The following is a 25416-nucleotide window of genomic DNA, read 5'->3' on the forward strand; positions in this document are numbered from 1 at the left end:
GAGAAGGAAGATCCATTTGATATGAACCTCAACAAGGAATTTATCTGAGGAGATGGGTTCCCATTGTCAAACAAGGGCTCAATTTTTAGAAGTAATAAGAGTCTAGCAGCCATTTGCTGACAGGGGCTCCTCATGTACTCTGTATACTGGGAACAGCCTCAGACTGAGCTCTTGGCTTCACACACTATGGCCTGCTTGGTTACACTGAATCAACCACTGCAGGGAAGCCTTGGTTTTGTCTTTTGACCAATGGACTTTGACTTGCCCTGTCCAATCAGAACTGCACAATTATATACTCATTTGCATCTATATCAAGCAGAACTGTTCTATAACAACCAATCAGAACCTATGATACCAACCAATCAATAGCACAATTCAGACCAATCAGAACTATGTGCATTTGGAAACCTCATTTGCATAAATGGGGCAGAAGCTTGCTCTATAAAAGGTGGGCTTCCCTTTGTCTTGGTGGTGTGTACTTTCAGCTTCTACCAGAGGCTTGGTTTCTCTGGTTTGCAAACTATCTCATCTGAATAACGACTTTCCCCTTTTCTGCGCTTCTTTAGGAATTTTGGTTTACATAAGGTACTAGAAAGACCACAGGCTGGGTTGCATTCCAACTTTTCATCTCACTTTGGACAGATACTGTCACTTTCTGCAGCTCAGTATTTCTGTGTGTGGAAATGGGTTTATAATACCTACCCTGTGAGGTTGTTTTGAAGATATACTTAGATAACCGGAAAACATGTTAAATTTTTGTTTACTTGCTAATTGTCTGTTTCCAACTACAATGTAAGTTCCATGAAGAAAGGGACTTGGCTTTAGTTACTGCTGAATCCCCAAAGTTCCATGATTATGCCTGGAAACTGTTGGATGCTCAATAAATATTTATTGATTGAAAGAATGTAGTACCTTGTAGTATCTGAAAGAATGGTGCCTGGTATTCATCAATAAGTAAGTTCTCCCAATTGTAACTATTGCTATTATTAATGAATCTTAGTTAACTAAATAAGGAATAGACAGAAAATAGCAATTATCAGAAGACATAAAATCGCTGTTAACTAGACTCTGAAAAGCATGATAATTCAAAATTTCTTATTGACCTAAATGTTTTTAACCCTAGAATAATAAAGTATGTAGAAGGAAGGGAGAGAAGGAGGGGAAAGGAGGAAAGGAGGGAAAAAGGAAGGAAGGAAGGAAGGAAGAAAGGAAGGAAGGAAGGAAGGAAGGAAGGAAGGAAGGAAGGAAGGGAAAGAGAGTGAGAGATAGACGAAAGAAGGAAAGAAGAAAGAAGAAAGAAAGAAAGAAAGAAAGAAAGAAAGAAAGAAAGAAAGAAAGAAAGAAAGAAAGAAAGAAAGAAAGAAAGGGACACCAAAACCCTCTAGGTAACAGGACAAGTTAAAATAGGAAAGCCCCAGAAATTTGCCATTATTTTTTTGGTGACCAAGACAACATATTTATTTATTACGCCAGGGAGTAGAGAGTATTCCTGGGTTCTGAATGCTCTCCAGTCAGCTGTTTAAGAGGAGGCAGGAATAGCAATCATCAGATAACCTCAAATCATGTCAGGCCCCAGTCTCTTCTAGCCCAGAGCTGAAAAGCCAATCCTCCAACTTAGCTCTGAACTCTTCACCCCAATCAATTAAGAGAAATCCCATTAAAATCCCAAATAAGTGTGCTTGGCCTGACCTTGAGGATTCCAGTTAAAGAGATATCACTCCTCCTGGAAGAATCCATCATTTTTATGCACCTCACCCTGATGGTTGAGAAATTTGTGGAGAGTTAGACTGAGTCCAAGCACTTGAGAGCCAAGAGGGACCTCAGCCCTCACAGAGGGCACCCTTCATTACAGAAGAGGAAACTGAGGCTCAGACACACAGAATGACCTTGTTGAGGTCATATAGCTTTGCTACTATATTTGTTAAAAGAAGTCTCTTAGATTGATCTAGCTTTCTACATGGTCCATTTAATTCTCACACTTGACCATGTCAGTAACTCTGACTCATGGTTCAAGAACAAGTGTGGCCTCAGCTTCACAACCTTATTTCAGTTTCTCATTCTGTTCCGTATACACTGTGGGAACTTGGACAAGTGATTTCACTTTCTGGGCCTCACTTTTAACCTCTGCAGGACAGGATATAGCATTTATCTCACAAGCGTGTTTTCTATATTAAGTGAAATAGGATTTACCTAAAAGCTGGTACTTTTAGTGCTGAGTAAATGCTGACTTCCCACCTTCTCCCCACTCCCTCTTTCCCATCCTTTTTTTCTTTCTCCTTTCCTCTGACTCTTTCTCTCTCTCTTTGTTCTTAATAGGTACTATGACGAATGCAAAGAAGTATAACAGAGGCTCAAAGGACATTTGTCTCCAATCGGGCTTAGGTTTTCACATCCACAAAATGTAAAGGTGAGAAGAGATGGTTTCTGGAGACTCATGCTCCCCTGACCTATTTCTCCATCGTCACATAAGTTGATATGTATTCAGCCCTGACTGCTGACCACTCCTCATAGCCAGGTCCTGGGCTACACTGCAGAGATACACAAAGGTGTATTCTCTGTCCTCGAGGAGCACATAGAAAACTGGAGCCAAAGACAAGGGGAGAAAACCCCACAGTAAGCATAAAAGTACATAAACATTTTCAAGAGTTCAGAAGTCATGTAGAAGAAGGGAAATAGTCATGTCAGGGTCCAGTGATATGGTCAGAGGGGGAAACCCAAGAAGTACTGTAGTTCTCCTATAAGTCAAAAAATAGCAAGCAAACATAATTGTCAAAAGGAAGTAGAAGTTCACCAGTCAGGGCGAACTCTTTCTGGGAACCCCATATTCTGAGGAGAATATAGTGGAAACCAACTACTACATTTATTCAGTCCTCAGGGTCTTGTGATTATTAAGCCTGGTGAGAAAATATATAAAATCATGTGACACTGGGGAAAAAAAGAGAGAAAGTAAATGAAAGGAGAAGAGGAAAAAAGAGGGAAGAAAAGAAGGAATACCTTTGGTTTATACTTCTCTGTACTAAGAAGTTCCATGCCAGGTCCCTTCATTTATTCATTCCAGGAGTGAAAGGAAAGTGTGTGTGGGGCAGGGGGGGGGGGGGGGGGATAAAATGTAGGGTGGGGAGAAGGAAAAGGAAGGGAGAAAAGGAGATATAGGAGGAGAAGGGAGAAGAAGGACAAAGAGGAGGAGGAGGGAGGGAAGAAGAGAATTCAGAGGAAGGATGGAAGAAAAAAGAAACCTCTGAGAAAGATGTTATCTTCTTTTTAAACAGAGGAAACTAAAGCCAAGAGAGGATGTGCCTTGCCCAAGGCATCTCAGTAATAAGATGCAAAACCAAGATTGAAAGCCAGCCAAAGCTCATACTCCTTTCAGGATATCCTGATCCTCAGGGAAAAGTCTACTTTATCCCCAGTGATGGCATAAGTGGTAGTGTAGTCTGAAGAGCCAGGACATCATAGGAGTAGGACAAGAGCCCCTCCAAAGAATTCTACCACTCCTGTGATTATCTACATAAGGTTAACTTCTCCTTTTGCTACTGATTGAGGTCACCCCGCGCAAGTCACCTAACTTCTCTGGGCTCCCAGTTGCCTTATCTGTAGAACGGGTCCATAATATCGTTATCATTTGAGGAAACAGACTGTATTAGTTCAACTCATGAGCTTCCTTCTAACTGGAAGTCCTTAGATTCTAATCCCTTCACAGAATTTCATACCCAGAAAGAACTATAGAAATTAGTGTTCCTCAAACTTGAGAAATGATTAGACATGTAGAGATTTCCATTTGGTCCCTTCATCTGTTCTCTTCTTTTGCATAGTAATAGAAGTTTTAGTTGGTCACAAGATGGCCAGCTAAAAACATTTCTTGGCCTCCCTTGCAGCTATGTGTGGCTATATGACCAACTTACCTGTAGTGTAATATGTGCAACGTTTTGCCCTTAAAATGAAATGGCAGATTCTCTCCCTTCCCTCCCTTCCTCCCTTCCTCCCACCCTCCTTTCCTCCTTCCTGGGGGATGGATGCAGACTTGCTGGCAGAAACAGGGGCTCCATCTAGGATCTCAAACTGGAAGGCCCCTGTGGAGGACTACAGAGCAACATGACAGAAGGAGTGGGGTCCTGATGCTTGTGGAGCCATTATTCTAGCCCTGGACCACCTACCTGGATTTTATATATGATAAAGAAATTTATCTTGCTCATACCACTGACTTCTAACAAATACATCCCTTTAAAAAAAATTAAAGATTTTCTAATTTTGAAAACACACTGCATGGAATGGGAAATGGGAAATATTTTAAATTGTTTTATGGTGTAACCACAATCATAAATACAAATTCAAATGGGGCTACTGAAATCTTATGTCTATCCAAGGAAATTGGGGGTGGGAGGGAGTCATCTAGATTATGTTATATTGAATAGAGAGAGCATTAGATCATCATTTCAATGTAAACACAAAAATTGTAAAAATATCATAGAACTTTTCAATTGTCTTCATCCTGAACCTGAGCCCAGAGGCTACAGGAGCCCAATGAGAAAGAAAAGAAAACAAAAAACTAATCCAATCATTTCAAAGTGAATTCCACTGTGACTCCAGGACTATCTTTAGTAGTGGCAGAAATCCTGAGAGGGTGAGGCAAGACAAGGTGGAGTTGAAATAAGCAGAACTCCAGGCCCCAACCTTTGCCTCAACTACAGCCCCACTGCTTTTACCTGGTTTATACACCGGGGTTCTCTAGAAGAATTTAAGGGCTGTGTTGTTCAAGCTTGAATAAATTCAACTTCCTGGTTAATAGAGGAAGAAACTAGTCCAGTAAGGCTCAGTGACTTGCCCACAACCACACCGTGTGGCCGAGGCCACCTTCCCAGGCCTCGGAACAGCCTATCTCACCTGAATCAGATTACTGGTCAGGCTAACAGCTTCTAACCTGGGGACAACCTGACAGGCCTCCTGGAATCCCTCAGCCCACTTTACCCCAGAGACAAGCTTCCGATTTTAGGTGATTCTGTCGTCTTCATTGGTATTTTAACCAGAAGAGAAAAAGCCTTGACCACAACAGGTACCACAGCCTAAGGAGGAGCCGGTGAAAACCTATACAGGCCTCAGGAAATCACAGGCCATTCAGCCTGCTCAGCTTACCCAAGAAGGAATGGACTTCTTTGCTGGTCAGGATGGGCCTTCACAGCGGGACAAGGTTGCGCATCACAGTTCCTGTATCATGTGATCATAACCAAAGGTGTACAACTTAGTGGTTCGACAATCATATACTTCACCAGAAGATCCCAGTTCTTAAAGGGGTTTTACACACACACTATCTCATTGGGGTGTTGCATGATGCTAAGTGGGGCAGTAATCAGTATTCCCTCAGGATACCTTAACAGACACTGCAGGCCCATCAGGAGCTCACTAGGATGTAAATTCCTTAAGGGCGGGAGATTTTATCAACTTTGTTTACTATTATTTCTCTAGTGTGTACAGCACTAAACTTGGTATAAATATTTGCTTAATGAGTGAATAATAAACACCCTCTGTCAATCTTCCCAACCTCATCTCTCTTCAGTTCCCTCAATAACTCCTCACTCCAGTCACACTGAACCAAGAGCAGGTCCCCGAGTGAAAGAAACTCTTTCCCAATCCTGCAGGTCTTGTACATGCTCATTCCTCAGACTGAAATGGAGTCTTTGACCTTTGCCTTCCATTAGACCTTTACATCTCAATCTCAACCTTCAGGACCGCTGTGTCCAAATATACAAGTTGTTCACAAGGCAAAAATGTCTAGCCCAGGGGCCAACTGGAGGCACAAATATCTGCTTGGGACCTACTTCCCAGCTGTGCACCCTAATGTGGTGCTGTGTCTGCCCAGAAAAAGAGGTGCCTTTTTCAACTTTTCACAAAGATTCCAAAAGGGCTAACAGTGATCCTGTTAACATCCGTTATTCCAGGAGGCCTGTGCCCATACCCCAGGTTAATTTGGAATCTACTCACAATTTCTGTCCTTATCTATTTCTCCCTCAAGGCTGTATATTCTTCCACTGCAGGACCTGTCTACTTAGAAATTGTCTCATCCATTAAGACTGTGAGCTACGCCCACAGTATGGGTTCAAGATTTTTTTTTCCAGAGGAGAAAGGTAGTAGTTCATTATAGGATTGACCAATTTAGAGGACATATCAGCTCACTCCCTGAAAGACCCAACACCCCCAATGGCATGTAGGTTACGGATTATATATAAGGCAAAATCAAAAGACGCCATGGGTTAACGGTCTGAGGTCATATAGGAGGTGATTGTGTCACCGCACTGGTTTTGAGCAGGGGGCAAGCCTTACCTTGCCACAGTCCGGTACCTCCAGGCTCTTGACTCACACAGGAAAGAATTCAAGAATAAGTCCACGTGAGCTCAAAAACAGGTTTTACTGGTAGTAATGCAAACCCCCTGCAGAAGACAAGCAGAGAGATTCTAGTCTTCCAATTCTGCTCTTGGAAACAGATCTTAGCTCAAGAAAATAAGAGATTCTTCAAGAAAAGCAATCATTCTGAAGAGGAAAATTTTGTTTTGTTTCAGCTCCAGGCCCAGAAGAGCAGGGAAACCAGAGGAACGGCACCATGGCTGACTTCAGGACCAGCTGCCTTGACTAATGACCCCTGCCCTGGTGCGGACCAATCAGTGAAGACCAGGACCCTCAAAGCATGCACCTGGAAAGCTGATGAATATTCTATTGAGATCCTCCCCTAAAATCCCCACCCTGAAAAGCCCCTAGGCCAGGTCCTCCCAGCTTAATCTCTCCTCCTCTCTCCCTGGAGCTTGCCTGCACCTTTCCCCTCCTGATTTGACACCCCCACCCGCCCCCCCACCTGTTACCTTTATCTTTTTCTCTCCTAAGCACCAGGGCCATCCTTTGCCTCTGCAACTTGTTTCCTGAGACCATGTCTTCTATAGCTCACTTCTTTTACCTCTTCTACCTTTGTGACTTTCTAAATAAACTTTTCTCTTGTAGTTTGAAAAAAAAAAAAAAAAGTAAAGTTTTATTTAGGTAGAGAAAGAGGCCAGGATGCTGTTGCTGCCCTGGCTGCTAGTCTCACAGGTGTGGCTCCAATGCTGGCTCCACCATACTATCACTCTGTGACCTTTGGCAAATCACTGAACATCTCTGAGCGTCAGTCTCCACATCTGAATAAAAGGGGTCAAACCTTCCACATTGAAAGGGTTTTGTTGGTTGCACCTTTCTTTCCATGTCTGCTTATTAGTATAGCCGGGTAGGAAAGAGCAAGGCTCTAGGCTCCCACTTGCTGTGTCATCATGGGTAAGTTACTTCTCTTAGTCTCAATTTCCTCCTTTGTGAAATACTGTCTACCTCATGGAGTTGTCACAAGGACTAACAAAAATGAAAGTATATAAAGTACTTGTTTAGTAAGTGCTAAACAAGTGTGAACTCCTCTTATATTACATCTGACTATAAGTTATTAAGAAGACAGCCCAGCAGGTATTGATCAATGGTTGAGGTCATAGATTGATTTCCAGTCAGGGCACCTGCCTGGTTGTGGGCTCAACCTCCAATAGGGAATATGCAGGAGGCAGCCAATCAATGTTTCTCTCTCATCAATATTTAAACCTCTCTATCCCTCTCCCCTTCTCTCTCTCAAAAAAAATTTTTTTTAATTAAAAAAACAGCACCCTATTTTTAAAAAATAAGAAGACAGACCACAGATTACAAGGTAGAGCACCTACATTCCAGGCCCAGATCTGTCACTCTCTCATTTTGTGATCTGAAATACCATCTCCGGGCCTCCATTTGTTTCCTCAGTAAAAGGAAGGGGTGGAGGCTCCCTAAGAGCCTTACAGTTCTTACACTCTGTGGGTACCAGAATCTCTGTCCCTGTGAACCTCCTGCTCCCGGGACATGAACCGTCCATGCTCATCCTGTGTGATGGGTTAAATTTAATTTCCTCTGGGGTTACCTTCCTGAATAGCACAGAACAAGCAAACAAAAAACAAACATGGACATTTTCCCTGGCCTTTAGGATACAGCACTGACGGCTTTACTATGGTTAGTTTCTCTTGTTCTCTCCTCACCCAGCAAACCAGGTACCCCGGAGGGCACGGTTGGGATAGTGTAATAAAAAGTGCCTGGCCTTTGAAGGCAGATAGAGGCCAAACCCGAATTCTGTCCCTGCTAAGTAGGTGATGTTGGGTAACACTTCCCTACGTCTCCATTGCCTTATCTTTTAAAAAGGGAGCTGTACATCGCAGGGTTGTGAGGGTTCAATGCAGAAACCACCAAGTGCTGGGACAGGAGAATCAGAAGCAGTCACGGGGAAGGGCTGGAGGTCGCCTTGCTTTCAGGAAACATTCCCAGGGTGTGGCACAAAGGAAGCAAGAAATAAAGTGAAGGTGGGACGAACGAACGATGTGCATAGAGCTGCTTGGAATTCGAAATCCTGCAGCCACCAGGCCTCCCAGCGAGTAAACTACCGCCACAAAGGGTTAATGTTCAACAACCCTCCTGACCCCGAACTTTCAAAAAAAAAAAAGACTGGCTGGAAGCCCCGGGCTGCTCCTTTTGGGCCCGAGCCTGCCCCGCCCTTCCATCCGATTTGGTCTCTGGCGGGGGATGGGTGGGGGTGTCTGACAAAACCCTTTTGCTGTGACCTCACCGCACTCGCCCACACAAACCAAAGCTGCAGCGCTCGGCTGGGAGTGAACACAGGGGATTCGGTGCCGGGCATCCCGTGGAGCTCGGAACCTCCCCGCCCCCCAGCAACCCCGTCCCGGGACCCCCCTCTCGCAGCCGCCTGACACTCAGGAGGGGACTGACGAGTCAGGAGGAGTCCTAGCCACCGGGAAAGGAACAGCCTCTCCTCTCAGTCCTCCCTATAGGCCCCGCCCACAAACGCGGGACTTCCAATCAGAGCTTCCTTCTCTCCTGCAACCTGATTGGACACCCGGGGGCAGCAGGGGCGGGAGGAAAGCCCGGGACCAAAACAAATGGAACCTGGACTTCCCAGGAAACCAACCAAGAGGCCACTGAAAGAAACCGCAACTGACTTCCTCCAAAAAGTGAGAAGGTAGTCCGCCCGTGCGAACGACCTCAGGGGCTATTAAGACAGAGGAGAGCCGAAGAGCCAGAGTGCTCTTGGAGGGAAAAGAAATTATATATATATAGTTTTAATAAGAAAAATTAATACTCCAAACGCAGCAATTGATTAACTCACAGATATATAATAGCCCATCGAACCCATCACCCAGCCCCGCGCCATCCCTTCTCTCCTTCCGCAGCTTCAAGTCTAGGCTCCATCATATTTTTACTAGGTCTCCACTAGCCATTCTCAACTGTCCGTGTTCACACCTGTCAAATCCCGAGCCGGCCAAATCCAGCTCTGCCGTCCGCCCTCACCTGCGCCCACCCGGAGCGGCACACTGCCTTGCTGACTGGTCTCAGTAAATTCCTGACACCTGCTAAATTTCCCCAGTAGACACTCTCCCTCTCTTCTAAACATCTATTTTACATCCTCTTCTCTCTTGTCAGCCTCAACACCTCCTCCCCCAGCCTTACTCACAGCTGCGAATCTTTGCTTTGGTTTTATTGAGGAAATAGGAGCAATCAGACCAGAACTTTTTGTGCCCTCGCCCTCCCGCCCTCCGTGCCTACATCCGCGCCTGCCCTGGGCCCATCCTCGCTGCCCTCCCTCCTGGGGGTTGCAGAGTGGCCTGTCCCTTCTTAGATCTCAGCTCTGCTAGTACTCCATGCCATGCCCATGCCCTCTGCCCCAGCAACCCTCGCTCCTTGCCTGCACCATCACTTTTCCCCTCTTGACTAAGCCATTGTCCTCAGCACACAAGTATCTGTTATTTCTCTCATTTTTAAGCAGCAGCAAACTAAAACCAAACCAAAAATCTGTTAGTTCCATATCTTCCTCCAACTACCTACTCATGTCTCAGCATCCCTTTACAGCACAAGCCAGTGGTTTTCAAACTTGTTTGGTTAACCTACCCCAAAAAAATTTTTTGAAAAATATGTTCTCTAACACACATGTTTAAGCCGATATCTAAACTTGCTCATTTAATAATTGCAAGGAAGGTAATTTATGGCAATTTCTAAATATTACTACATTTTTAAAATAAAGTTACTAAGTCACTCCTTTAAATGTATCTAGTTGAATTTAAGTATCATAGCATTCTTAAATACTTAAAAATATATGAAAGAGCTCTTAATCAGAAATTTTATATAGTTACTTTTATCCTTATATCTTCATTCCATTTACCTCCCCTCCAGAATCTTAACCTAATGCAGATTATATGATTTAAATTCTTTTATTGAGCCCTAGCTGGGTTGGCCCAGTGGGTAGAGCGTAGGCCTGCGGACTGATTCCCATAAGGGCATTAAGGGGTGTGCAGGAGGCGGCCAATCAATGATTCTCTCTCATCATTGATGTTTCTCTCTCTCTCTCTCTCCCTCTCCCTTCCTCTCTGAAATAAACAGAAATGTAAAATGTTTTGTTTCCCGCAACCATATAGTTCTAAGAGTTATAAAATTCCATCTGAGCTGACTTATTATAATTATCAATACTACACAATTGATCAAAATAAATATATTATAAATTTTAAAAAATAATTCTTAAACTTAAAGTACAATTTTAGAGGAAATTCATCTCATAATGAGATATATGAAGATTTTTAAATCAGTTCATGAGTCCATTAGCATATAATATTTATTGCTAGAATGACACAGGATTAAATATCAAATTTATTCCCCTTTTTCATATTTAACAGATGCCAGCACTGAGAGACCTTATTCTCAAAAGTAAGTATGTAGGGAAAGAGTTTTGTTATAGGAATGTGACTCCTTCTTTGAACCCCATCTAAGCTGTATTCCAAAAACCACATAGTGAACTATCATAAAAAATTATTTTGAAGAGTATAACATCTGATAGCTAATAAATCAGGAGCTCAGTATAGGGCATGCTAATTGTGAGGTACCTCTCAGACATTCAAGCAGAGATACAAGGGACTGCTTCTTCTGTCTCCTAGGGCAGGTGGTGCCCAGCAGGAGCAGGAGGTGAGAGGTGGCTGCAGAGGCTGACCCTGACTGCCAGTGGAATGGGAAGAGTGACACACTGGAGTCAAAAGACATGAGTTCTAGTCACATGACAACCCTGCTGGCAGGTGACCTTGAAGCTCTGATTCTCAGTTTCCTCTTCTGCCTTCATGCAGGCCGGCAGAATCTGAAGGCAGGAGGAAGTCTGACTGGGAACCCACACTTTTTGAGTTCTTTAACTTCTTAGGATAACAAAATAACACAGATCCAGGTGCGGCTGAATCACCAGTCACGCACTCTGATTTTTATTATAATACATGTATGTAGTAAAATACTATACTTATGTGGTAAAATACTAAATAAGATGGTAACATAAGATTACCATCTTAACCATTTTTTAATGTACAGTTCAGTACATAAGTATATTCACATTGTTGTACAACCAAGTGTCAGAACTTTGTCATCTTACAAAACTGAAATCTATAACCATTAATAACAACTTTCCATTTTCTCTTCCCCTCAGCCCTCAGCCCCTGGCAACCACCATTCCACTTTCTGTTGCTATTGCTTAGACTACTCTAGACACCTCATACAAGTGAAATTATACAGCATTTGTCTTTCTCTGACCAGCTTATTTCATTTAGCATAATGTCCTCAAGGTTCATCCGTGTTGTAGCTTGTGTCAGAATTCCTTTCATGTTAAGGCTGAGTAATATTCCATTGTAAGTATATACCAACTCTACATTTTATTCCACTCGGAGATGAGGTTTTTGTTATTCAAAAACTGTTGACTGAACACTTACTATGGTTGTGTATATACACTTATATATGATGTACAATGTGTGCCAAACCGATATAAAGTTTAGAGTCTAGTATAGATTTAAAGTGAACTCATTCTCTTATCCTATCTTTTCGTCTATCAACCAAGCGTCCAGGTCATAATATCAAATTGGCACCACAATCTCAATATTCCAATTTGGAACCTGAGACTACCTAGTTTCATTCTCCACAAAGACAGTCCACCTCCAGATTCTTCTTCACACCCATTCAAACCTCTGCCCACCTGTATTCACTCCCCTTTAATGGTTGCATGGGGGTCTGTGTCTCTCAGGAGATTGTACACCTATTGGCAGATAAGAAGAAAATAAGATTTAATTCTGTATCCCTGGCATTTTGACAATATATTGGGCTCATAGAAATCGTCAATAATTGTTTTCTAATATTTACTCCTAAATCTGGGAAGTCGTTTCTCTATTTACTCAAAATTATTCAAAATAATTTAAAAATTACTGCCGCCAACTTGTGCCAGGCTCTGATCTGGGACTATTACAAAGAACAAGACAAGATTGATCCATACGCTCATGACATGGGAGAATCAACAATGAGTAAAACACCAGGCAGTGAGCAGATAAGGGGGCTAGAGTAGCAGGGCCTGGCTTTATGCTGATTTCTCCTGGAGGGTCAGGGGAGTCCTCTCTGCAGGAGTGTTGGTTGAGCAGAGATCTGAAAGACAAGGAGCCAAGCAGGGGAAGGTTATAGGGAAGGACATTTGAGGAAGTAGGAACAGGGAGTGCAGAGGCCCTGAAATAGGAAAGTTATATTGATGTAAGTTAAAATCATACTATGCCTATTTTTAGAAATAAGACAACCAAATCTAAGAGAGAGGCAGTGATTTGTCCACCTCTCACAGAAGTGGTAGCTAGATTAGGAGTTGCATACAGTCAGAAAGTAATAATATCTAAGGGATTTGCAAACACTTGTCAAAGCAGTTCAAGCCTCTAAGCCAGAGGTTCTCAACCTGTGGGTCACGACCCCTTTGGCGGTCGAACAACCCTTTCACAGGAATCACCTAAGACCATCCTGCATATCAGATATTTACATTACGATTCATAACAGTAGCAACATTACAGTTATGAAGTAGCAACGAAAATAATTTTATGGTTGGTTCACAACATGAGGAACTGTATTTAAAGGTCTAGAAGGTTGAGAACCACTGCATGATAGAAAAAGACTAGCCTGGCTGAACTTGATCCATTACACTCCTCCACTGGCCATCTATCTCATCCACTGCTCATGGCTTTCTTCACCTTCACCATGTCCAGGTGGTTGACCCATAAAAGTGTATCTTCAGCCCAGATGTCTATTCTGAGGTTAGAGATTCTAGCCTGCATGAAAATACAAACTCTACTTTATTTTGTACATTATTGTGTGTTCAAAACCAAAGCTTTGGCACATCATAGGTACTCAATAAATATTTGTTGAATGAATGAATGAGTGAATGAATGAATGAACTACTGGCCTATTTATCCAAGTACTTATCCAACTGGATGCGTTTATCTCAACATCCCACAAGCACCTGAAGTTCAACATATCTGACTCAGGACTCCTGGTCTCCACTGCTCTCTCCTCCCAACTGCCCTTTCCCTGTTTTCTCTCTCTGAGATCAGTATACACTCCACCTAATTGCCTAAGTCAGAAAACTGGACATCACATCTGATTTCTTACCTCTATTTTTATCCACATCTAATAGGCCATGAATGCTTCCCAATTCTAACTCTTTATATTTCTAGAATCATCTCTGGGTGTGCCTTGTCTACAAACCTTATTACTTCTCTCCTGGATTATTAATAATAATCAACTAATTGTCTCATTTCTTTCTGTGTGCCTTAGTTAACCTCTATTCTGTACAATGTCTGTAAGAGTGATCATTTCAAAACTGTTTTTAAATGATAAAATCTACATATTCATTTTAAAGATATGGTAAGTGCAGAAAAACTTAAAAAAGAGACAGAAATCACTGGTAACCTCACTATGCAGAGATAACTATAGTGTTTTGTTTTGTTTTGTTTTGTTTTGTTTTGTGTAAAATTCCTTTCAATAGTTTTGTTGCACTTTATTTATTTATTTACAGCCCAAATCAGAATAATTGTATTTTAGGTTTAAACTTAAAAAATGCAAATCTTATCACACTAGTCTCAGTTCATTAATATAGGAGACCTTTGGATATGGTCATATTCTCTTCCTAGAACATCCTTTTTTTCATTTAGCCAACTCCTAGCTGTTGCTTCAAAATATAGCATTAAATGTCATCTATATAAGATTAAATAAAATATCTTCCATTTAAATGCTGCAGTGTGGTGAGCTGGCACAACCATGGCATACTCAGCCCCACGTTGGGCGCCTTATGTGCCGAGCCAGCTCAGCCAGGTTCAGTGAGCCTGAGAGGAGGCGGTGAAGGATTGAGAAAAAACAGACAAGAGAAGAAAGCTGGGCCTGGGTGGGACACTGTCCTCTCTGATGGAGACCTAGTGACAGTGCCACGGAATACAAGCCGTGTCTTTATTTTATAGCCAGATTCCATGAGGCAAAGTAAGGGCGTGGTCAAGATGTTTACAGCATTCTCATGGGTTTCGATCCCACTCAATTACATGCACCTGAACTCTATCAAGCCCACATCACTCAGGCACGTGGGGCCATGTATTCAGACCATAGGTTCAAGAGGGAGACCAAGATGGCGGCGTAGGTAAACACCGGAGACCGCTGCCGCAAACAACCATTTCAAAAATACAACTAAAAGACTGAACGGACATCACCCAGAACCACAGGAAGGCTGGCTGAAGAGAGACTCTACAACTAGAAGGAAAGAGAACAGCAAATCGAGGCTCAGAGGCGGCGCAGTGTGGAAAATACAAAGGTACCGAGGTGCGCGCGCAAAGCGGGCTGGTGGCTGAGGGCGCGGTTGTCGTTTTCTGTCGGGAGTGAGTCTCAGACTCTGGGCTCCAGATCCGGGCGAGTCTCTAGGGACCCAGACTCAAACGGGAGAAGCGGGATTATCCGGCATCAGTTGGAACCTGAGGGCAGCTTTCTCTCTGAGGTTTGCAGCGGCTGCCGGGGTTCTGAGAAGCAGAGCCTCTGGGAACGGGACTGAGCGTGGCCATAACTGCTCCCTCCGCCCGCCCTGTTGATCCCACCCCGCCCAAAGCCTGCGCACAGCCACTTGCCGATCGCCTCAGGCAAAGGCTGGATTAGCGCCTCCCCAGAAGGCAGACGTTTTCCATACAGCTGATTCCTATAGCCAGTCGGCCTGGGGGTCAAATCCCTCTAGTGTTAACTACAACAATTAAGGCTTGGCTAGAACAAGACTGCGCACAGAGACCACAAGGGGGTGCACCAAGAAAGCATAAAAGATGCGGAGACAAAAAAACATGACAGAAATGGAGGATATGGAGCTAAGAATCGCAATTTTGAGGGCTTGCCATAAATTTGTGCAGAGCCTCACGAAAACTAATGAGACCCTCGATGCTACGATAAAGAAATTAGAAAGTAAGCATACACGGACTGAAATAAAGAATATTATACCCAATAGCAGACCAGAGGAGTACAATAATCAAACCAAAGATTCGACAAAAAACACCCAATTGGAAAAGCAAAATGAAAAAAGAATCCAAAAGTGTGAAGATAGTGTAAGGAGCCTCTGGGACAGCTTTAAGCGGTCTAATATCAGAGTCATTGGAGTGCCAGAAGATGAGAGACAGCAAGATATTGAAAACCTATTTCAAGAAATAATGGCAGAAAACTTCCCCCACCTGGTGAAAGAAATGGACTTACAGGTCCAAGAAGCGCAGAGAACCCCAAACAAAAGGAATCCAAAGAGGACCACACCAAGACACATCATCATTAAAATGCCAAGAGCAAAAGACAAAGAGAAAATCTTAAAAGCAGCAAGAGAAAGAGGCTCAATTACCTACAAGGGAATACCCATACGACTGTCAGCTGATTTCTCAACAGAAACTTTGCAGGCCAGAAGGGAATGGCAAGAAATATTCAAAGTGCTGAATACCAAGAACCTACAACCAAGATTACTTTATCCAGCAAAGCTATCATTCAGAATTGAAGGTCAGATAAAGAGCTTCACAGATAAGGAAAAGCTAAAGGAGTTCATCACCGCCAAACCAGTATTATATGAAATGCTGAAAGGTATCCTTTAAGAAGAGGAAGAAGAAGAAAAAGGTAAAGATACAAATTATGAACAACAAACATGCATCTATCAACAAATGAATCTAAGAATCAAGTGAATAAATAACCTGATGTACAGAATGAACTGGTGATTATAATAGAATCAGGGACATAGAAAGGGAATAGACTGACTATTCTTGGGGGAAAAAGGGGTGTGGGAGATGCGGGAAGTGACTGGACAAAAATCATGCACCTATGGATGAACACAGTGGGTGGGGAGTGAGGGTGGAGGGTGGGGTGGGAGCTGGAAGGAGGGGAGTTATGGGGGGAAAAAAGAGGAACAAATGTAATAATCTGAACAATAAAGATTTAATTTAAAAATAAAAATAAAATAAAAAAATAAAAACAAACAAAAAAAAACAGACCATAGGTTCAAGCTTACAACTGTAGCTGTTGGCTATAATTGTGCTGGGAGGGCTCTGCCCTCCAAGCTGGGACATGACGTGTCCATGAGAGGACTGTGCCCTCTCATTAGTCCAAGGCTTGAACCTGTCCAAACACTGTAGCTGCTCTCCACACTGCAGTAAGTCAGACTCTGTGCTAAAACTCAGTTCATTTAATCATCGCAACCATTTTGCATAGATATGCTATCTCCAATGTCCAACTAAAGAAATGGAGGCTCAATTAGTGAATGGCTAATGTAGGTAAGTAGCAGAGTGGAAATTTAAACCCAATCTGTCTGATTGTATGCCCATGTTCTTTATCAGTGTGTCTTTAATTTTCTTTCCCTCTGATCTCCCTGTCATTTAGACCTCTGGGTTTCCGTAGTATGCAGGGCTCACCTTTGTCTTTCTGTTCATCCAAATATCAATCTCCCTTGTTTCACTGTAAATTCCTTAAGGGCAGGAACTATGTCTGATTCACAGTTTCAGAGCTTAGGGAATATTCATTGAATGAATGAGGAATGGATATACAAACAATGGTTGTAGTATTATAGCTCTGACCTCGGTTTTCCTTAATTTCCTTTGCTTTCACTAATGATGACTTTATGAGCTTGTTGTGGGGTGTGTGTGTGTGGTGGGGGGAGGATCACCATTCATTTGCTCTGTCTTGATTCATACTGGGGTCCTCCAACTGAGCCGTGGTGGCATCATGGTGGGGGAACTCCTCTGCCAGTAAAGGTGGACCCCAGACAGCAGCCCCTGAATCAAGCAGAGGAGAAAGATGTCAAGAGGGAAAACCGGTAGACAGTTTCTGTTTGCCCACAAGTGCCAGAGTAATGAGGGGAAAGGAAACATAGAAATAGAGGGCAGAAGCTTAACGGGATGGAAAGAAGCCCTGTATAAGACAGGAACTCGTTTCAACAGAGTAAAGTGAAAAAAGTAAAAACTTGGCATATAAGCTTCAATTTAAATCAGAGAGATTGGGTCCACAGAAACCATTGTTGTCCATCAAAGCTGTCCTGTCAGTGTCAACACTTCCTCACAACACCTTGAACCCAAGAGCAGTGTGCTGTTAACTTAGGTGCAATGGATTCCACACCCCATGTTAGGCACCTTCCAGAGGGAGAGTTTCTGAGAGCTGCTTGGACCACATATTCCACAATTTGGCAACCAAAGTGGCAATTATCCTTTACTTCTCCTCTCCACTGTCACCGCAAACATCATAGCATCTCCACAAATGCTACCTAAGGGTTTGTGTCACCCACTCAGAAGAAGTAGTGCAAATATGCACATAACATGCCTATTACATGAACACACACACACACACAAACTTGCATGCATATCCAGAGATACACAATTGTGTATTTGCGAATACATATATATACTTTTATACACACACACACACACACACACACACACATTTCTACATATGCAAGCTAAAGAATGGACTGTCTAGGCATCTATCCAATCAAAAAATATCGAGTACCACTTTAGCTTGTTTGGCTCAGTGGATAGAGCGTCGGCCTGTGGACTGAAGGGTCCCAGGTTCCATTCCAGTCAAGGGCACATGCCCGGGTTGTGGGCTTGATTCCCAGTAGGAAGTGTGCAGGAGGCAGCTGATCATTGATTCACTCTCATCATTGATGTTTCTATCCCTCTCACTTCTCCCTTCCTTTCTCTGAAATCAATTTTATATATATATATATTTCGAGTGCCTGCTCTGTGCTTGCCACTGTGCTCCATCCTAAGGAAAAAATGAAGGATAAGACATTGTGATTGCCCTCAAGGAGTTCACGGTCCACAGCTGAGAGAGATAGGCATAGAGTCGATCACAGAGCAAGAAGATAGTGGAAGGTGAGCAATGCCATCCAACCCAACCTTGGAGCTCAGAGATTTCCCAGCGAAGGTGAAAGCAGCTCTGATCCTTGAAGAGGCCTAGGAAGAAGTAGCTACTTATACAATAGCAAAGTGGTATGAGTTTGGGAGAATTGCAAGCAGTGCAGCATGGCTGGATTTCAGGGGATAAGGAGAAAGGGAGATGCATCATAAGAAATAGGGGTTGAGAGATAGGCAAGGCCCAGATCAGGAAAGAAACCCCATGTTGAAATTCCAAATCAGGCAACACGGCTGACTTACCTAATGTATAACTACCTTCCACAGAAAAAAGAAAAAAATAAGAAAAGAAAAAAAAATACATGGAATATTACATAAAATTTAACAGCTCCCCCCATTTCTCTTTGTCCATTATACAAGGACTAGATCAAAAGAAGCTCCATATATCAGAATTGAAAAGAGAGTATAAAACCAAGGTAATACCTCAGGTTGAAGTTGAAGTTGGAGAGGTATGTAGAGGAAAAATCATAGTCTTGCATATCTATCTAAGAAGTCTGAACTATGTTCTCAAATCCTTCTTTAAAAGGTTTAAAAAGAGAAGACCATGATTAGATTAGCACAGTTCAGAGCCTATGAAGGGCCTTTTTGCATTCTCTCCTAGCCTGCATAAACCCCTGGAAGCCAGTATCCCATTCGTGTTATCCATTATCCTATCTCATGTGTCTACCAGTGCATGGTACATAGTAGCTAATAAATACTAGTTAACAAGTAATTCAAATGCTTTGGATCTGAATCCCAGAGCTAACCCATTGTCTGGCATGGTTTCATTGTTACTGAAGTCCCCATGAAATGGGGTATTTCTTTTTAGACTAGTTTAGACTAAAAAGACAGGAAGAGCCCTTGCCGGTTTGGCTCAGCAGATAGAGCCCCGGCCTGTGGACTGAAGGGTCCTGGGTTCGATTCCAGTCAAGGGCGCATACCTCAGTTGCAGGCTCCTCCCTGGTCTGGGCCCTGGTCGGGGCTCGTGCAGGAGACAACTAATCGATGTGTTTTTCTCACATGGATATTTCTCTCTGTCTTTCCCTCTCTCTTCCACTCTCTCTAAAAATCAATGGAAAAATATCCTCAGGTGAGGATTAAAAAAGAAAAAAAAGACTGGAAGACTAATAGTAAGGGGAGTCTTGGGGTTTGGTCTCACCAGTTTCTCCACTAACTTGCTGTGTGCCCCTCTTCTCCCACCAACAAGTTATTTTGTCTACCTGGACCTATGTTCCCCTAGATTTCAAGGGGAAATTTTGGACTCTGGCCTTCAGTGTCTCCCTAGCTGCATCGTGGGGCCCAAAGTTACATTTCCATTTACAGCAGAATGATGAGAAAGTGTTGAGCTAGTGCAGGGGCCTGCATGGGGCTGGTCTAGCAGCAAAAAGCAGGCTGAGCTTGGTGGCAGTAAAGGAAGCCACAAGCCACACGGGTTTATTCTCCAGGCCCTGAAACCAAACAGACTTTGCCTGTGAACTTTGAAATTGCCTGGGACCAATGACTCTTTCTTTTCTTCCATTTTCTCTTTTGAACAAGAATATCTGTAACTGTTATTCTATGCCTGCCCCATCATTAAACTTTGAGATAACTTGTTCCTTGAGTTTCACAGGTTCATAGATGGATAACAATTGTGTCTCGGGATGAATTAAACTCAGAACCTTATCTTTACCTGATTTAGATAATGTAGTTTGAATGGTGAGATTTGGGACTTTGGAGTAGAATGAACATTTTGGGTTTAGAATTGATGCTGTAATGTGTTGAGATTTGGGGTAATGTTGCTATATTTTGCACATGGACCAGAGGCTGTACAATGGTAGGCAGAATAATGACCCCCTCAAAGAAGTCCATGTCCTCATCCCTGGCACCTGTTAATATCTTATGTGACATGGCAAAGGGGAATTAAGACGGCAGATGGAATTCAGGCTGCTAATCAGTTTACCTTTCCATAGATGGGCTATCCTGGATTATCCGAATGGGCCCCATGCAATCACCAGGGCTCTGAATGTGTAAGGGGTGGTAGAAGGGGAGAAGGGGAACCAGAGAGAGGGCAGAGTGAGGACTGGCCCAATGTTGCTTGGCTTTGAGTTGGAGGAAGAAGGCCAGAAACCAAGGGATGCAGACAGCCTCTACAAACCGGAAAAGGCCAGGAAACAGCTTCTCCCTGGAGCCTCCAGATCAGTAAGATAGTAAATTTGTGTCCGTTTAACCCACCAAGCTTGTGGTAATTTGTTAGCACAGAAGTAGAAAATGAATACAAGTCCTGGCTTGCAGTTTACTCTTCTAATATCTTAGACAAGTTGTTTCATCTTTGCATTCCTTAGTATTCCTTATTTCTAAAAACAACAACAACAATAATAATAATTGCTATAAGGATCAAAAGTGTCAAAGTGCCAGGCACATAGGTGGCTCAACAAATCTGAATTCCCAGGCCCCCCTCCTCTCCTTCCAGGTTGAGGAAAGATGGGGAAGGAAATGAGGGGCCACAGACCATTCTCAGCAGTGCACCTTCTTTCTTTGATGTTGTCTGTGTGAAAGTCACCCTCCCGAGCTCCCAAACACACCTTATCTAGCAATGCTCCTTATCTGCCTTTAGGGACCCACAGCTCCCCACTTCCTGGTGAAACCCCTCTCAGAACAAAACTGCCCTTTAGAGGAGCCTGAGGTCTGATCTATTCAGAGTGCAGTCAAGATGCGGGGTAGGTGGAAGCTGCACTCACCTCTTCCCATGACCACATAAAAATTACAACTGGCCCTAACCGGTTTGACTCAGTGGATAGAGCGTCAGCCTGTGGACTCAAGGGTCCCAGGTTCGATTCCAGTCAAGGGCATGTACCTTGGTTGCGGGCACGACCCCAGTGGGGAGTGTGCAGGAGGCACTTGATTGATGTTTCTAACTCTCTATCCCTCTCCCTTCCTCTCTGTAAAAAATCAATAAAACATATTTTTAAAAAATTACAACTGAATTATAGAATGATCAACCTTGATAACCATCTGAAGACTAGCTGAACAAGTCCTATAACTAAGGACATAAGAAGCCACTCCGAGACTGGTGAGAGAGGCAGAGATGTGCATGGGGTGACCCTGCACCCATGTGAGGTGGTTGAGAATTGGAAGGGATCTCAATTGCAGAGGTCCCCAAGGAGCAAGGGGTTGCTCAACCCCATGCCAGAACACCTGTGTTAGGAAAAGGGCCCACATAACATCTGGCTATGAAAAAGCAGGGATTCTGTCTGTCTGGATGAGAGGGAAGGTTGCTAGAAACCCAGGCACCCTCTTAAAGGGCCAGCACACCAACTCTCACTCCCAGGCACCCACCTTGGGTTCCATAGGAGGGTCAGAGGCTTGAGGGGCACCACAGACATACAGGGAGAAACTGAGCTTTTTGGCTTTGAGGCGAGGTCCCATTGACCCTGGGTAAGCCCTCCCCACCTCACAATGGATCATTAACCTGCGTTAGCCTAGTGAACATCACTAGGTCCACCAAATGGTTCAAAGGCCCCGCCCTACCCAACTCAACTTCTGATGCCCTACCTAGCTCAGGTGATCAGGGAGACTGGGCTTCTGGGCTCCACAGGCCACCTACCACATAGGGCCACCCTAACAAGACTGGGAGTCATAGCAGATCTACCTAAAACACAGAAACAAACACAGAGAGGCAGCCAAAATGAGGAGACAAAGAAACATGCCCCAAATGAGAGAACAGGAGAAATCTCCAGAAAAAGAGATAAATGTAATGGAGGCAAGCAATCTACCAGATACAAAGGTCAAAATAATGATTATAAGAATGCTCAAGGAACTTAGGGGAAGAATAGATCAACTCAGTGAGAACTTCAACAGAGATAGTAAGCATAAAATAGACATAAAAATAAGCAGTTAGAAATGAAGACTACAGTAACTGAAATGAATGAATCAACAGCACATTAGATGAAACAGAGGATCGAATCAGTGATTTGGGAAACAGGGTAGCAGAAGACACCCAATCAGAAAAGCAAAAAGAAAAAAATATTAAAAAAAAAAAAGGATAGTTTAAGGGATCTCTCGGATAATAGCAAGCATAACATTGCATCATAGGGGTACCAGAAGGAGAAAAGAGCAAGGGTTACTTATAACAGCCAAGATATGGAAGCAATCCAAGTGCCCATCAATAGATGAATGGATAAAAATGTAGTACATATATATAACTGAATACTTGAATTATTGCAGGGATCACTTTGTAAACTGTGTAATTATCTATTCACTATGCTGTACACCTGAAACTAATCCTATATAATAAAAGCTTAATATGCAAATCGACCGAATGGTAGAACCAGCGGAAAGACCGGTCACTATGATGCACACTGACCACTAGGGGGCAGACGCTCAATGCAGGAACTGCCCCCAGTCCAGAGGCCCAGACCAGTGGTGGCGGCAGGGGGTGGGGCCGGCAAGCGGGTGGCACCAAGCCAGCCAAGGTGAGTGCCAGCAGCCCCCCCCCATCACCCGCTGGTGGCCCCACAGATAGGCCCTGATCACCGGCCAGGCCTAGGGACCCTACCAGTGCACGAGTTTCATGCACCGGGCCTCTAGTATAAAATAATACTGAATGACAACTGTAATTGAAAAAAAAAAAAGAGTCTGAGATGAAAGCTTGGCAAACAGGCTTTCAGAGATAAAGAACAGCTTTGACATCTGTACCCATATGACGGCCATCATATTTCCCACTGAAAGAATCAGGAGTTGGAGCCTTGAGTTAAGGCAAGCCCATTCACAGAGATGGGCCTGCTATTCCCCCTCCTCTCACCCACATACCCAAGGCAAACATCCCTCAAACATGCCAGGCTTCCAACTCCTTAATTAGTTGTGTTATGAGCTTTTATTTAAAAAGCACATTTAATACAAGTATAGTTTCGCAGATACAAGTTTTCACTTTGTATTCTACAAAAGTCTTTGAATATTATTCTCTTTACAAAATGGAACCTTACAAAAATACTGACAATTTAATGTTTTTATACAGTTTTCTCTAGTTGCAGTTATTTCTTTTATTGTAAAACAATGTCTACCACAGAACTACAATATTTTAGTTGATATTAAAAAAATTAACTCAATGCTTTTTTAAGCAGCTAATGAAATAACACAGGTCGAGACACAGTTTATAATCATAGTGGATATAGCTAAAATTGTTTCAGAAATAATATTTTACATAGTTAACTTTTATTGTTTTATACATTATTTATATAATATTTATATATAAAAATCATAGCTTGCTATATGTTGAAATGACAGGACGGCTTCTGTGGTAAAGATGTGCTTGTGGTTGATCCGTGTGGTTACATTTAGCCCGGTGTGCATCTGAGATCTGAAAGCATTTCTTCCTTCCTCCTTTCCTCAAAGGTTCAGTAGAAGGGGTCCTGCCTACTGCCTAGAGTGGACCTCGCCTGGGAGGGCGGATACAGGATGAAAACTCTCTACGGAGATTTAACCCATGTGTTCTGCCCAGCAGAACCTACCAAGATCTGCCCTAGAGATCAACCCCAAGACAGTAGTGCTTTACACAACTTAGCAAGAGCGACTCCCTCAGAGACCCTCATCAGCTCTGTTATCTGGAAGGGCAACCTCTCAGGCATGATACTGTCTGCTACTCTGGCTCATCCTGACTTTGAGTAGCCAAAAGGTTGGTTCATTTTTCATTCTTGCCCCTTCACTCCCCCATCTCGTGTACGGAAGGCTGCTTTCCATCAGCCGGCTGCAGACCACGCCTTGGCTCGTCTCTGGACCCTCGCAGGAAATCCCGATGGGCACAGAGCAAGGATTTCAAGGGGGAAAGCAGTAACCAAAGCTAGCCATTACTAAGAGCGTGCAAGTGCCCGGGTGATTGATATACGTCAGCATCCTGCAATCCATGTTTCAACAACACAGGATGATGTGTCCAAAGAAGACAAATGAGGGCCTGGACCCTCTATCTCTTCTGAAATTGTGCTATTTGTGAAATTCACTCATCCACAAAGAGTCTCCTAATCACTAGCGTGAGGGACTGTGGTGTTGGCCGATGGGCCAGGAAGTGGGTGATAAGGCTTTAGGTCTAGGAATCTGGATTCAGGATCTGATCGTTTGACGAAGCATTTGCTCTTTCTCTGTATTAAACAACAACAACACTTAAAAACAACAACATCCTGAACCAAAGTCACAGTAAAAGATCGAGTGGTGTGGACAGAGAGACGCAAGAGGGGAGTCTCCCCCCCAATGGCTATTTTCTTTCTTCAGTGCTATTTCTGGCATCACGTGCTACAATGTGAATTTGAGCTTTTCTCACAAGCCTGGGACACATCTCAGGTCACAAAGGTGACCGGCAGACTCTACTCAAAACCTTTTAGTGTTTGTTCCAGAACAAGCCCGTGTTCACTAGAACATGAACACTTCAACCAACTGCACATCCAGGATTCTGGCACTTGGTGTTAGTTTGCTGTTGTCTCCACATAGGTGAACACTACCTATTTTGGAAGGCCACAAAGTAAGACTTTTTTTTTTTCCTTTTTAAAATCAGTCGGGTAAAAAGTTTTTCCCTACATTCTACTGTCTGATGAGATTGGAGAGCAGCAAGACCTTGCTGTCAGCAGTCATTTTACAAGAACAGCTCAGGAGGCGGGCGGCGCCTACACCATGTTGTGGTGATTGTTCCTGTCGATAATGTCCACAGGTGAGAGGATCTCCTTCCTGATGGGGGGAGACAGGGAGAGTGCCGTCTTGGTCTTGAAGAGATCGGACACGAAGAAAACCTAGAAGGACACATCAGAGAACCAAGTCAGAAATTGACACCTGGGGTCTGGGGACAACAAAGGGAAGGTGACAAGAGCATGGACTTCAGGAAAAAGGGGGTCCCAACCCATAGATCTTTGAATAGGGAAGGACCCTAAAGGGCATGCAGTCCAACTCTTACTGTACAGACAGGGAAACCGAGGCCCAGGGAAGGGCCATGACGTGCCCCAGGTTGCACAGCCACGGTAGGAATAGAGCTCAGTTCTGTGGACTCCCAGCCCACTGCTCTGCGTCTTCAACCCCCCACTCCCTTATTTCTCAAGGCAAATGGACAGCAATGAAAAATAAGTTCCTAAACAAAGGAAGCGGGTCCAAATGGGTCAGTCACTAA

The 25416-nt window shown here is 43.4% G+C and overlaps 1 protein-coding gene across 1 annotated transcript in view; it reads right to left on the reverse strand.

Annotated features, from left to right (window-relative positions):
* Nucleotides 1-23126: 23126 nt before the first annotated feature.
* The window catches only part of PLPP3 (phospholipid phosphatase 3), a 79952-nt gene continuing 77662 nt past the window's right edge, over nucleotides 23127-25416 (reverse strand). Inside the window, exon 6 of the mRNA XM_070405212.1 lies at nucleotides 23127-25045. Within this exon, the coding sequence (XP_070261313.1) occupies nucleotides 24923-25045 (123 nt within the window). The 3' untranslated portion in view covers nucleotides 23127-24922. The remainder of the gene's footprint in view (nucleotides 25046-25416) is intronic.

The sequence above is a fragment of the Myotis yumanensis genome, unplaced genomic scaffold (assembly GCF_028538775.1).
Source record: "Myotis yumanensis isolate MYYU_CA2020_CCGP unplaced genomic scaffold, mMyoYum1.0.hap1 SCAF_2, whole genome shotgun sequence".
NCBI classification, from domain to species: domain Eukaryota; kingdom Metazoa; phylum Chordata; class Mammalia; order Chiroptera; family Vespertilionidae; genus Myotis; species Myotis yumanensis.